The sequence below is a fragment of the Mytilus edulis genome, chromosome 11 (genome assembly GCF_963676685.1).
Source record: "Mytilus edulis chromosome 11, xbMytEdul2.2, whole genome shotgun sequence".
Taxonomy (NCBI): Eukaryota; Metazoa; Mollusca; class Bivalvia; order Mytilida; family Mytilidae; genus Mytilus; species Mytilus edulis.
The window spans coordinates 72,735,435-72,750,481 of record NC_092354.1 but is presented as its reverse complement, the minus strand read 5'-3'; the positions used below and the strand labels follow the sequence as shown (position 1 = coordinate 72,750,481).

At 30.4% G+C, this 15,047-nt stretch overlaps 1 protein-coding gene across 1 annotated transcript in view; it reads right to left on the bottom strand.

Annotated features, from left to right (window-relative positions):
* The window catches only part of LOC139496227 (uncharacterized), a 49,652-nt gene that overhangs the window by 21,674 nt on the left and 12,931 nt on the right, over nucleotides 1-15,047 (bottom strand). Inside the window, exons 2-8 of the mRNA XM_071284706.1 lie at nucleotides 12,301-12,544; nucleotides 8,828-9,002; nucleotides 6,484-6,602; nucleotides 5,407-5,458; nucleotides 3,367-3,446; nucleotides 2,177-2,255; nucleotides 1,015-1,314 (exon numbers count right to left, since the gene is read on the bottom strand). Of these exons, the coding sequence (XP_071140807.1) occupies nucleotides 1,015-1,314; nucleotides 2,177-2,255; nucleotides 3,367-3,446; nucleotides 5,407-5,458; nucleotides 6,484-6,602; nucleotides 8,828-9,002; nucleotides 12,301-12,498 (1,003 nt within the window). The 5' untranslated portion in view covers nucleotides 12,499-12,544. The remainder of the gene's footprint in view (nucleotides 1-1,014; nucleotides 1,315-2,176; nucleotides 2,256-3,366; nucleotides 3,447-5,406; nucleotides 5,459-6,483; nucleotides 6,603-8,827; nucleotides 9,003-12,300; nucleotides 12,545-15,047) is intronic.

The following is a 15,047-nucleotide window of genomic DNA, read 5'->3' as shown; positions in this document are numbered from 1 at the left end:
CTTTTTTTATCTTTTGGTCCTCGATGCTGTTCGACTTTTTGCTTGTTTCGGTTTTCAAACTTTTGTATCTGGGCATCACTAGTAGATCTTGTGTGGATAAAATGCACTTCTGGCGTATTAAAATTTTCAACTTGTTGCCTTTTGTTGGCTGTTGTTCGTGTGTTTCTTTGTCAATTGTATTCTCCAATTTATTTATATTGTAGTCCTGTGGTGTTGAGTTATCATTTTAATGTTATATTTCACATGGCTATAAAAGGGGAGGTTTGGCATGTCACAAAACCAGGTTCAACCCGTCATTTTTTTCTTTAAAATGCCCTTACCAAGTAGTCAGGAATATGGCCATTGTTATATTATAGTTCGTTTCTGTGTGTGTTACATTTTAACGTTGTGTCGTTTGTTTTCTCTTATTTTTGAGTGTAAATTCACATTGCGATAAGACGTGTCACGGTACTTCATGTTCATGTATTTGGTTTTGATGTTATATTTGTTATTCTCATGGAATTGTGTCTGATGCTTGGTCCGTTTCTGTGTGTGTTACATTGTAGTGTTGTGTCGTTGTTCTCCTCTTATATTTAATGCGTTTCCCTCAGTTTTAGTTTGTTACCCCGATTTTGTTTTTTGTCCACGGAGTTTGAACAGCGGTATACTACTGTTGCCTTTATTTAACTTTTGATTTTGCCATGTGATAGGGACTTTCGGATTTGAATTTGAGTTCAGTATTTTTGTGATTTTATCTTTTAAAACTTGTGTCACTTAAATCTAAGTAAAGAATTGATTTTTGTTATGGCTATTTGAATATCATCAACTTAGAAATTGTGAAGAAAATAAACGTGAATTATTGTACCTTAAGTTTATAAGGAGCAGCGACTAATATGCAACACCCTTTTGATATCAATTTCTTTTATAAGTGAAATGATAAAGCCAAGTGTGATGGAAGTGTCCTTAAATACAAACAACCAATCTAGATATCAATTGTAAGCTTAAATTTAAACCAACAAATAAGAATCAACCTACTTGCTTTTAAATCCTCCTCCTTGTTATTTTCTAGAATCGATGTAAGCAAATATTTTGCTATCGATTTTTGTTTGATATTTATCAGTGAACGGTACATCAGTGGCATGCTCACTATATGTAAATCTTCAGATTGTTCAGTCCAGAATTTCAGCATTTGCCAGTAGGGATTTTTAAAATCACACTGACTTGGCATTCTGAGTGTCTTCGGATCGTATCCAAGTGCATTACCCAGTACCTTCCAGTCTCTCATACCTAATGGCAATACCTTATCAACTATGAAGGAACGTAATATTTGTTTTCCTGTAACAAAACAAATCTTATTATTTTTTATCAGTTGATAATAGAATTTATTGCACTAATGACCGTACTGTTACAGCTTTAGTGGCACGGTACACTGGTATTGTAGTTATTTATATAAACAAAGTTTTATATATATATAGTATGGTTTTATTTAATTGTATGCTAGCATATTATAATAATATACGATGTATATTAATTCGTCATATTGTATAGTGTTAACTTATATGTAACCTCTCATAAAAACCACGCAACTTAGAAATACCGAACTGATAGAAAAGGTTAAAAGAATGCCATGTTATCATCTATGCCGAATAACAATGGTGAGAATTGTTGCTACGAAATGGTAAAGATATTGAAATTATGGATATTTTCTCTAATTCTCTATCGATATAAACGTTTCCCAACCATCAAATTTTATTTTACCAACGTATGGTTTGTTTGATCTCAGTTCTGCATTGGTCAATATTTGACTATGACATTTTGTTTTGTTCTCCCCTAAATATCCACAAAAAACACATAAAAATGAACATGCTCGATGGCGTGCAATAGAAAAACACACCTGAAAGCAAAATATTTACAAAGAACGCTTAAAATCTTCTACATATCTTTTGAAAAAACGATTTTTCTCCACTACAAACAGCATGCAATGTTTAAAACACTCGTCAAGCCTCTTTTTGAATTCGAAAGTTTACTGTCTCGAATGGAGTCATTTATTGTCACATCTGATCTAATGATAGGTTCTATATCATATGAATCACAGATATAACTATATCTCAAATGTTTATATTGATTAATATGTAACATTTATTTGGATCTGTAGTTTACATTATATATCTGCCAAACACTATAACTACACAATTACCATGTTGATCAAATATTGCATGTAGTTTTGATTGTTCATCTGTGCTGGCTTGCTGCTGCTTCTGGTCCGGTACTGTTTCCTAATAAAAACGAAAACATTGTCATATATGTTCACAAACAAAAAAAAAGGTCCGGTAAGACCCCTTTTTGGCCCCAAAATATAGCAGTTTGACCAAATTGTTTAAATGTAAACTTTTAGTTATCTATTGGACAGTAGAATGCTTCTGCTACATAAATATGGGCTGTTTTTGACAATACAATGCACATATATCGAGTACTAGCACTACTAAGTCATGCTAAATTACTGAAATCTTCACAATTCTATCATTTTAGTTAAATTTTAGACGGTTTTCGCTTAAAACGAAAGTGGCCGCATTCGTGTTCTTCCTTAATATTGGAATGAGAGTTGTATTTTATGATAATTCATAACATTTTTTAAGGTTTAGGATGAACACGGATGCGGCCACTTTCATTTTTGACAAAAACCATCTGAAAAGTGACATTTTTTAACAAATTTGGTAGATTTTTTTTATTTTGAGCTTGAATCGGATCGTTTTTAATGACTAAATCAGTTAAAATCTTTCACAAAAACTAACTGAATCAAATGAAATAGACACTAAAGTGTTTAAAAAGAGGTCAAAATCTTTCGTCAGATGAACCTGAAATTTGAGGCCAAAATCGGTCCTTACCGGACCCACCTCTTTAAAAAAAGTAATATGTTGAAATAAATAAATGACATCACTGCAAAAGAGATCCTTTTTCGTCTGTTATTGTTTTCATAGCTTTATTGCAAATTAATTATCGATGAATATCCTTCATTAATTTGTGAAATGTTTATATACTAGTATGTTTCGCCTGGTATTACCGTTGTTATAGTATGGAAAGGGCATTATGGCTCAAATATCATAACATGTCAATTTAGAATGGTAAAGTTCAACGTAAACAGATCATTTGCTTAAAAATAATTTTGTAAACTTATACTGTTACTGACTTATTGAAATGATAAATTTGTAACCATCGACGGTAAAACCAATAAATATATTAGAAGGTTTAGCAATATACAATATTTACAAACGCAGTCAAGTAAATTCATATCAAACAAAAGATACAGTGGTAAAAGATAAATATGTATCGTTTGCAGTATATAGAAACATATTGATTCTAGAATAACAAATATTATCATAATGTTACTTGTTCTGCATGCTTTTCTGGTATAATTTTCCGCTGAAGTATCCGCGCCCCTTTCTTCATGAAATTTGCAATGTTATCACCTACAATAAATATCCTCTTAATTATTTCTTATTTTGATATACATTTTCAAACCAACATTACTAGAAGACCACATTTGTGGTCTAGCTTCACGCTTGAATCTCCAAATTTTGAGATTTCAATATGTATGAGACTGATAATTTAAATAACGAAAAATATATGATTGTGTTACTGATTTTTTTAAAATAATTGATTTGGTTCCTTCAATTTTTCATCTTTGCCATATGGAGAGAGATGACCATTGCATTTATCTTTTTTATAAAGAGATATTACTGAAACTTTCATTTATTACTTGTAGCAAGAAAGCAAATTCGGTGACATGATTCGTTTATCAACTTTTTCAAAGCAGATTATTTAACCCATCTTCATATACTAGTATAGATTTATTTCTATTCACATTTTTTTAGGACTTTATGTAACTTTTTGCTAGCAAAAAAGCAAAGTGACCCATATAGTTTATTGTGTGTTTGAAATAAGCATGGTAAAATTTACATTTTGGCAAAATATAAGAATATATAATCGTTGGGTGATCCACCTTACCCCAATGTTCTGAAAATATTTAAAACAAACCAACTTCTTTAGTAAGCCATGTACTGACGCGACTATAGTGAAGATGAAAAACCGTGATATCAGTAAATCTATATTATAACAATACAACCACATTGTAAAAAATTAATTCTTCAAAGTTAAAGAAAAACAGATTAAAGCGCCAATATATTATATAACTTTTGATATGTCAAATTTACATTACAGTGTGTAGTTTGCACACCAGCTTTAACTTCCATTTCAGACGCCTATGAATTTATGTATTTATACAAAATAATAAGGTTTCATTCGAAATGGACCTGCTAAAAAGACGTTTTTATTAGATGGTTGTATTTTGGGAAGCTGTAAATTAGCAATTTGATAAGCAATGCATGATTTGTGATATATTATAACACAAACAGACATTCTTGACACCAATTAATAGCTAAATTTGGTTGACATTATTGATAATGTAATGAAAACAAGTATTGAGTTTTTTTTTAATCCTATCTTTTGTTATGTACTGGGGGAGAAACCGGTGCATCTAAAATATAACAATGACAATTAATATTGCGCTTGGTAATTACAAGGCACATGCATTCGATTAGTTATACACTACAATTTACAATCTCAAGGAATTGGTGCGACAACAACTAATAAATGAGTAAGAACCATTAAACTTAAGTGTAATGATAATCAGTAAAAGTGTCTATATTAAGTCGACTATAGTGAATCAATTAGAATAATACAAATCAAGGTAACCAGCAAATTGAGGAAATCTTGAAAAGGACCGAGGCGGGTGTCGCGACAGGGTAAGCATCTCCTGACATGTATTTGTCCCCCTACCTAAAACATACATTGGTAATTACGTATCATATGAAAAGTGGCTTCTGTTTTTGTTTGAAGTTCTAATTATTTTCTGAAAATATTGTTTGTTACCAATGCTAATGGCATAAGATTTAACTACGTCATTTATTATTTAGTTGATGATTCCAAAAATTACTAAAAAAACCAAACATCTAAATGTTAGCAAACTGCACTAACATAGTTCAGCCTACTCGTCATGTTGTACAGTAAATAAGAAAAATCCAAAGGAAATATTCTAACAAAGTACAAGAATATTGTCGTCTGTTACTGACTATAATAATTGTATTTCGTTCTTTTTTTTTCAAATAAACCAGGCCGTTAGTGTTCTCGTTTGAATGGTTTTACATTTGTCATTTCGGGGCAATGATAAACTAAATATTCGATGCGGGTTCTGTTCATTGTTGAAGGACATTCAGCGACATACAGTTGTTAACTTCTATGCCATAACGTCTATAGTTGTCTCATTGGCAATTATACCACATAACAAATTTGTCAATGCTAAAATGAACTGGTCGATATTGTTGTTTTATGTTAATGTATAATATGAAAGTTAAGAATTTAATCACTTACCAACATTTGCTCTTTTCCTTTGAGGATTCCTTGCCTCCAAAACAACATCCGTCTAGACAAATTGATAATATAACATTAAATATAAAGTCAGACATTGATACATATATATTTGACAAAGTTATTTAATTAATCCCAAATAACACAGATATGTTGGTTATGTAAGATACAAGACTATAACGATTTTAAAATTTAAATGTACATTATGAAATCGTACTTTTTCTTATTTGAAAACACATCAGTTTGAACAAATAACTTTCATGTGACCGAAAGCAAAATATACATTACGTATAGTAATGCGTATCCGTTAGGTTCATTTTTCTCTTTAGAACTTTCTAAGTGCTGAAGAAATTGGCTGTAATTGTTCAAATTTTTGTCCGTTTGTTATTATTTACATTTTGTAATCAATCCACTTAAATGCTTATTCTGTTTAAATTATCAAACAGAACAATTTTCAACAAAATCTTTTATGAAGTATAAATTAAGAATCTTAAAGAATAAATGAACCTATACAATATATATGAGTTAATACAATTCAATTCACGCCAAAAGAAGAAACGTTTTAACTTTGAAACCATTCTGCATCATCTGTTCCCATATTTTTTGTTTTAATCTGCAATGAATATTCCAGTGACATCTCTTGTTTTCCCTTACACAAACACTCCAAATACCATCATTATTATGGAGACAGTTAGTGCAAGATCAAATTAAACATCATAAACAGTATTCAGGCTGCACTATGAAATCAGAAGCAAATCAGACATGATCGTCAGTTGCAAGGTAGTAGTGATAAAATCTAAAACATCTTTCGATATGACATGTACTCTTCATTTCATTAAGAAAAAATCAGATGCCATGATGTATGGTTTCAAATTTTGTGATCAGATAAAATCATAAATAGTTCACAGAATATTTGTTTTAATAATATCAAAGAACGAATAACTCAAAATGCTTATAATTGTTCACTTATTATACATTGCGAATAGGATTGAGTGTTGTTTCATTAGCACTCATACCTTCTTATCTATATAAATAAAAAGCCCAAACTGTTACAAACTTAAAGAGTGTATCAGTTCTTACTATTTTTGTAATGCACTCTTCCACGCCTTCTTTAGTTTTAAGTGAGATTTCACAGTATTGGTGGTGAGAACAAAGGAACATTACAGTAGACTTATTGACCTTTCTCTTTCTTGTGATATCTAAAACAAAACTTTTGTTATCGTTTTTATCGTGATTAAAATACATAAAAAACTTTGCAGTGTAAAATACAAACATGCTATTTATCTTTTTACTAAATCACGGTGACGTGATAGACAGACAGGTAAATATACTTATCTCACCTCCTATACATTTCTAGGAATATGATTGGTTAAAAGCGGCCTCATGGAGACCGTGTATATTTGATATTAGGTTAGTAGGAAGGCGGGGCTTATTTCATACACGGTTAGAAGTGGTGTTACGTCCCTTTATATTCCATATTAGGTAAAAGGGAGGCGGGGCTGATTTCATACACAGTTAGTAGGGGTGTTACTTCCCTTTATAAAAACAAAACGGTACTGAGAAACAAATCTTAAAGGTTTCAACAGACGAAGAAATTCATGATTAAGATGGAAATTAATTCATAAAACGCATTTAAACCTAACAAGTTGTTATTGTTGGCATCTGTTTTTGTAGGCTCAATGGAAGTAGCTAGTTTCTTAATGCTAATGGTATCGAAGACTTGCTCATTTTGATGGGTCGCTAGTCTAAATTTAACATTTAAAGATAGTTGGTAAGATAAATTCGTTACATAGTGTGCTAGTGACGTAATACGGTATATATGGGGTCAGTAAATTCCATATTGAATTTATTCGAGCTTCGCTCTCACCCCATATGAAATTTACTGACCCCATATATTAGGTCACTAGCACACTATATAACTAAAAATATCGATACTCGCTACTAATGTTGTTATATTTTTTGGACAACAAAATTGTAAATGTAGACATTGAATGGCATTGATACGATACGGATTTTATGCCTGAAGTATGGGGATATTATAATAGCCGATTGTAGGTGATGATTGGGCTGTGCTAAATGTTAAAATATATTTATATATTGTTTAATGTCATAAGCCTCAGAACATTCATATCATAAAAAGAGATAATGTGGCATGATTGCCAATGAGATCAAATGACACAGAACTTAACAACAATAGGTCACCATACGGCCTTCAACAATAAGCAAAGCCCAAGTCTTCGCTACTCATGGCCGGTAAACTGAATCTGCGTTAGAAAATCGTCAAATGAATGTGGAAAATCTTCCACTAAAGTTCTGTTTAAGAACTAATTCCTAACCATTTTGAATTGAGCATAGAGCATGAAATGAACGAATTATATCGATTCTAATAGGACAATTACAGTAATTTTATAAGTCGAAAGGGTATGAAAATACGTTAAAAATGTTTGATTGTTCTCGCTACTTCACATGCATTTTGTACATTAAAGTTTAAAACTAAAAGCAGGGTAAATATATGTTGTTTAATAAACAATATCTAAATATATACACCTGGAAAAAAGTATTTCAACACTTCCATTGAAAACAATGTAAAATGATATGACTGTAGAATGTGTATACTATGGGTCCTTTTAATCCGCTTATGGTTCAAAATTGAATTTGTGTTATCAACTTAAATTTCAGGCAAAATTAAGACTAGAGAGACGCATTATTATAGCCGTACTGAAAAAATCAATCAAGCTTTATCGTGTCTTCTATACCGACATTTTATATAACTAATTATTACTGCAAACTAAACATCTGATACAGAAAATGTGTGTTAAACTTGGCATTTCAAACAGGTCTGAATGAGTTTAATGCATAACAAATCTGTATTTATTGCAGAACTAATGTTTTTGAAAAAATTGAGTCTTCACAATTTGGGTTTTTTAGTGGAAAGCGGGAAAAACTATTTCCTTGCAGCTGCTATGTCCTAACTATATAGCATCAAAATTGAATGAAAAGTAAGTTGATACCATTAATTCAAATTTACAACATTAACGGATTGAAAATATATGGTAAAACCCAAATTATAAACCTTCTACAATCATGTCATTTAAGTGTTGCACTACATTTTTCCAGGTGTATATAATAAAGGTTTATGTAAACTGCTAATTATAACATTACTCGGCACTTAAATAATAATTTCTATTAGAATAAGACTGAAAATAACGAAAATATATTGTGATAATTAGAAAATGGCTTTGTTTACAAAGCATAATAAGGGCGTCATTTGACAATATTTCATGTGATTATGGACTTTCCGAATAGATTTTCCTCTAAGTTCAGTGTTTTTGTGATCTTACTTTTTTCATAAATGATATTCCCAATGTTCTACTGAAAAACAAGTCTTGTAGAGAAATTATAAATCTGGTTAATATTTACTCACCTGATTGAACTCCCACAATGATTAATTTTGCATTTTGTGCATATCTCTGACATTCCTCGATCCATCTGTTGTTTATGCTGTAAAAAGTATGATAATCGCCGACATCAAATGCCAGAAGCATAACATCTGCATTGTCATAGTTTAGTCGTCTTAGGTGTCCCACTTCTATGCAATCCTGTAGGTATATCATATGGTTACTAAGGGACCGTTCAATATTTATCAGATGGATGGGCCGGTGCATTCTTAATATTGATTCATCAAAAAAGTTAATGCCCATCCTTTTAAATTCTGAAAAAAAGTCCTCGCCCATCTAAAAAAATCTATAAAAAAAGTCCTTGCCCCTCTAAAGCTTAAAACAATCAAAAAATATTAAAGTTCTTTTTCTATTTGAAAGTTTGCAGGTTTATGTCTTAAAATCAAAGAATAGACTTTGGTGTAAATACAAAATTTAAAATGTGCTAGTTAATTCCATATATATATAAATATTTAAGTGTGTATCAGAACCATACATTTTATTGTTTTTAAAACCAGCATGAATATACATGTATATATTTGATTTTATATTTGCAGCCTCAGACAATGTCAGATACAATATTGATTTAAAATAAAGGAAATAATTTAAACTAAGGGACAATAACTCTTGGACTAGTAAAAATATTATCATATGCTGAATTACTAATTATTGTCTTAATAACACAGCATGTTAAATATAGTTCAAATACCAATGTCCCTTTATCTAATCTTTCAAAAAAGAAATTATGGTCTTTTTAAGCAATTTAGGCAGACATATTTTTGACTTTGATGCACCCTTTTTCACCTATTAATTAAATCCGAACATTTAACAGTAAAACACCAAACAACCTGGCATTCTGTAAGATTATTATATAAATGAGATAGCTGTAGAGTTATATGAAGATCTAAATTGATTTGAAAAAGTTATAAAAAAGTTTAAAGACTATCCAATGATTTGGCCTAAACTGAAAATTTAAGATTTTTTTTAACCTTTTTATTAAATCCATAAGAATGACACCAATTCACCAAACTACCAAACAACCTGGTATTCTGTAAGATTAATATATAAATGAAATAACTATAGAGTTTTATGAAAATCCATGTTAATTTGAAAAAGTTATAAAAAAAATTAAAGATGACTTTCTGGATTTAGCCTAGACTGAAAATTTTAGCTTTTTTTAACCTATTTATTAAATCCATAGAATGACAGAAATAAACCAAACTACCAAACAACCTGGTATTCTTTAAGATCAATATATAAATGAAATAATTGTAAAGTTTTATGAAAATTCCAGTTGATTTGAAAAAGTTATGAAAAAAATTAAAGATGACTATCTGAATTTAGCCAAAACTGAAAATTTTAGCTTTTTTTTTAACCTATATATTAAACTCATAGAATGACAGCAATTCACCAAACTACCAAACAACCTGGTATTCTGTAAGATCAATATATAAATGAAATAATTGTAGAGTTTTATGAAAATGCCAGTTGATTTGAAAAAGTTATGAAAAAAATTAAAGATGACTATCTGAATTTAGCCAAAACTGAAAATTTTAGCTTTTTTTAACCTATTTATTAAATCCATAGAATGACAGCAATTCACCAAACTACCAAACAACCTGGTATTCTGTAAGATCAATATATAAATGAAATAATTGTACAGTTTTATGAAAATCCATGTTGATTTGAAAAAGTTATAAAAAAATTTAAAGATGACTATCTGGATTTGACCTAAACTGAAAATTATTGTTGAGACCATGTCCCTTATGTTTTTTGTGCCTGCAAAAGGAATTTCCTCCACACGGATAAAATTGAAAGCAAATTTTTTTCAAATAAAATAAGTTCTAGCCCATCCACTATATATATTAAAAAAAGTTCTCGCCCATCCAAATATTTCCACAAAAAAAGTGCTTGCCCCGTCCCCATTTTGCACCGGCCCATCCATCTTATAAATATTGAACGGTCCCTAACTTATGTTTACATTTATTCTTATATCTTCCAACCGCTTAATCATTTGATCTTTACTTTCAGTGTCTTTAATTTGAGTTTGAACTATTCTTTTCCTTTTTTTTATGCATTCATATTACTTATCATTGAAATGTTAACTATTTTGTATACAGAGATACCGACACAAACAATTCGTAATTAGAGTGTTTAAACTACAAAAAATGACCACAAGTCCTGATATGCAGTACAAACAGAGACCTCAATTTCCTTCACACAATCCTGATTTTTTATAAAAACAAACATCTTATATTTATTTTATTTTCAGTCCCATATACACAGCTTTGTTCATTATAATAGTTGATTGATGCATATTTACGTGAGCTATTTCAAGTTGTTGCTACGATAATGTTCAATGCATATTGAAATCGTCTTTTTAGTTAATGCATCATGTGCATCATTCACGACATTATTAACCAATAAAATTATAATCTTATTTCTTAGTTGTTTCAAGTTCAAATTTTTTTCGGTATCACCCCCTGTGCCTTAATTTTGAAAAACCGGGAGGATTAACTGTCTGCAAAATCATTACTCTGCACTAAAGTAATACATCTTGTTTGACAAAAAATGCCAAACGTCTACTGTATTTCTCCTCCTATCAAATCCGACTTGAAATGAAAATTGTTAAGGGAAACACTACCTTAGGATATCAAGATTCACAATAGAAATGCACTCTTACGGGTTTTTTTTAAATATAAAATTTATCAATATCAATGTAGTATTTCAAACTCCTTTACTATAATAAGTTGGCTTAAATTGTCATATTTCTATGTATATAAAATATACTTTTATTAAATCCTTCTTAAAAAGTTACATTTTTTCGTTCAATGCTGAACATTTTATATGCATTAATTTACATTGGTCTAATTTACACTACAATGGATTCATAGGTATCAATTTACTTGAATAGAGAAAAAAAGACATTTTATTGGATACGTAAATTCGTTGATGGTTTATCTGATTTTGACTATCCATTTGGTATCGTTCGCTTCTTGAATCGCTGTCGCATTTTTATCATAATTTGATCCATTGTCCATTTAAAACTGAACCAAATTTCTTTTCGTTTGTCATCAATGACACGTTATAAAAGTTACCAATTTACTCACTATTTACGAAATGTTGATAACTTGTAATTCAGTGAAAGTGCACAATATATATAATACTTTCTAAATTTTATTGAAAACTAGAGAAGCTTCTTTACCCTGACTGTAACTCTATACATGTATTTTGAAAACAGAAAAGTAAACAATTCCAAAGAATACTGATTTTTGAATGCGTACTGGAAGTTCTAATATGATTTGATGAAGAGATTTTTTTAAAATTATTTGGTTGTAAATGACTAAAGAGTGACATTATTTCCATGTACAAAAGATGTGTAATGTGGGATAAATATTGTTTACGCAAAGTATTATATTAATCAATATAAACATAATTCAATATAAAAATTAGTACTTACCGAATCTACTGTATTGTATAAATGGATTTCCACCGTTAATTTGTCAGAAATTATTCGATTGCAAATGAAGCAATCCTTACCAAAATGTTCTCCATAATAATCCCCGCCGGGTGAACATTTTGTCCCTGATAGAACACAAAGAAGGTCGGTCTTTTTAACAGTTGGGTCTCCTAGGCACACAACCTTTATGATTTCCATTTTTTATTTATACGTATCCACATAAAATGGTAGTCAAACTCTGAAACTAGAACGGATGAAAATATCTCTGAATAATATATTAAGTGCAATTTTAAACTAGTCTGATACAACAACTGTGATCTGTTGAAATTCAAAAATAGATGTACATGGACGAAATAATTTGCAAAGTTAACGCAATCTTTAGGCATATCTAGGTATCATTTAAAAAGTGATTGAAAGTAAGGGGGGAAATCATACTTTATAGAATTATTGTAAACATATTGCCTATCGCGGCTCTCACTCCGGATACATCTTCATTTGAAAGCTCACAGACAGAGACTGTCAACTACGCAGAAACGTTATGAGCAATATGAACAAAAGGGATACCGTTAAAAAACCACATTCATTTAAGATAAAAAAAAATATACGATGGAAATATTCAGTAAAATAACTAAATTTGCAGACACCTATAACTAATTTACTGATATCTATGGTAGATTTTTAATTAAAAGAAAGTTTGAATAAAGATCTATTTTGATATGAAAATAATACAATTCGATTTAAATGTCATTTCCAGCGTCAAATGATAGCTTGCTGTACGCTGATTACCAAAATATATGATTCTTGAAAAGTTTTTTTTTAAATAAGGTAGATGAGTCGTTACTTCCAGTTATAAAAATGTCATTTCCGCTTTATTTGAATATCTAATTGACACTGATTCCAAAAATATATGGTTATATATACGTTTATATTATTTAAATACATAAAAAAGCTACATCCTTTTTACACAAGGTCACTTCCGGTCGGATTTTTCAAGGTCAAATGGCTTGCAACCTAATGCAAGAAGTCCCATGGCCTTAATGTGTATACATATGAGGTAAAAGCAAAGGTCAAAATCTAGAATATCAAATTTAGCTGTGACCTTGATCTTGTTTGCAAGGTCATAAACCTAGGACCCCAGATCAAAAGACATCCGGCGGTCTTTATTATGTAGGGTTGATATGTTATATCACCATACGCATAATTTTAAATATAATAGAGAAGAAAACTCCTATTTGATATGTATATACCCTTTCAACCAAAGTGTAGCTGTTATGACATGTTGCAACTAACATATAAGTTAAAATATGTTGACGATATTTTATTCAGTTTTTGAAAAGAAGTGAAAATGAGCCAAAATCTAGAATATGACCTTGACCTATTTTTCCTTGATCAAAATTTCTTATTCTTTTACCAAGGGCCTCAAATCAAAATATCCTAGGTCTTTATTACTTATGATTAACCAATTAGAAATGCATATAACTTATCTCCAATGCATAAGGGGAAATAAATCGCATTTGAATCTCTATACCGCTTCGTTCATAATTAAAGAAAACATTCTGAGCATGTAACGAGCAATTTTGGAAAATAATGTGTTGTAATCTTTTACGTTTGCAAAGGAAATGCACACACAAGAAAAACTGTGTTCGGGGAGAAAACTCTTACAAAGCAAATTATTCGGCTGAGCAGGGTCAAATTAAGAAGCGCATAATCTGTTCGATAACATATACAAAATATCTAAACGACATGTTGCGAAACAAAATTAACACACAAAAACAAATTTGACGGAAAAAAAATAATATACCAGCTTTAGCTGTCACTTTAGATAGAAGCATCGTTTTGGAATAAAGAACGATAACTCTCTCTACACGACCCATCGTCACTCTCGTTAAATCTCGTACTTATTTTTTTTAATGGCTGCCGAATTTATCATTTCATCGCGATCTTGAAAAACGGAACAGAATGAACAATTTTGATGTTAAATATGACATGAATTTTTATTTGTTTACAAAATCAAGAATTAAGAAATTTTGGTTACTTGGACAACAACATCTTACGCCATGTTTTATCGTCTGCTTGATCTTTCGATCGTTAGTGACAGAGAAAGCTAATTACCTAAATATCACAGCTACTTCAGTTAAAAGTCACAATATCATAATTAATGATCATATTTATAGTGTAACAGTTCCGTTTAGCTATGCGAACATAGAAAAACCTTCTGCAAGTAAAACATTTCGGGAGGTAGTGCTCTCTTTGACCATGACTACTATTATTCATTTGCTACAGAATTCCCGATATCAAGTAACATTGAAATTACGTTGTTTATACTGTTGTATGTGAACACGATTATTCCTATAGCTCACAGACAAATGCAGGTGAAATTTCAAATAACATTACTATTGACTATTCAGTAGCAGTCTCAAACTTCAAAGAATCGTCAGGAGCTTTCCAAACGTAACAAAACAAAAACAAATATTCAAATTCACAATCTTCTTATAATTGGCAAACTCTGAAAAAAAAATCGTGTCATTAATTATGACACTGTCACATAGCTACCTTATACAGTCCCATTAGGAGATGGAAACTGTTGTATTTTTTTACTTCTCTAAGTCATTTGTAAGTTTGGTCATAAATGAAGACTTGAGTCTGAGTGATACAATAGGTATATTGTTTGCACCCATATTGTCCAAATTGGATTTTATTGGAGTTACGATTACCCATGATAATACCTTGACTTTTGATAGGTCATG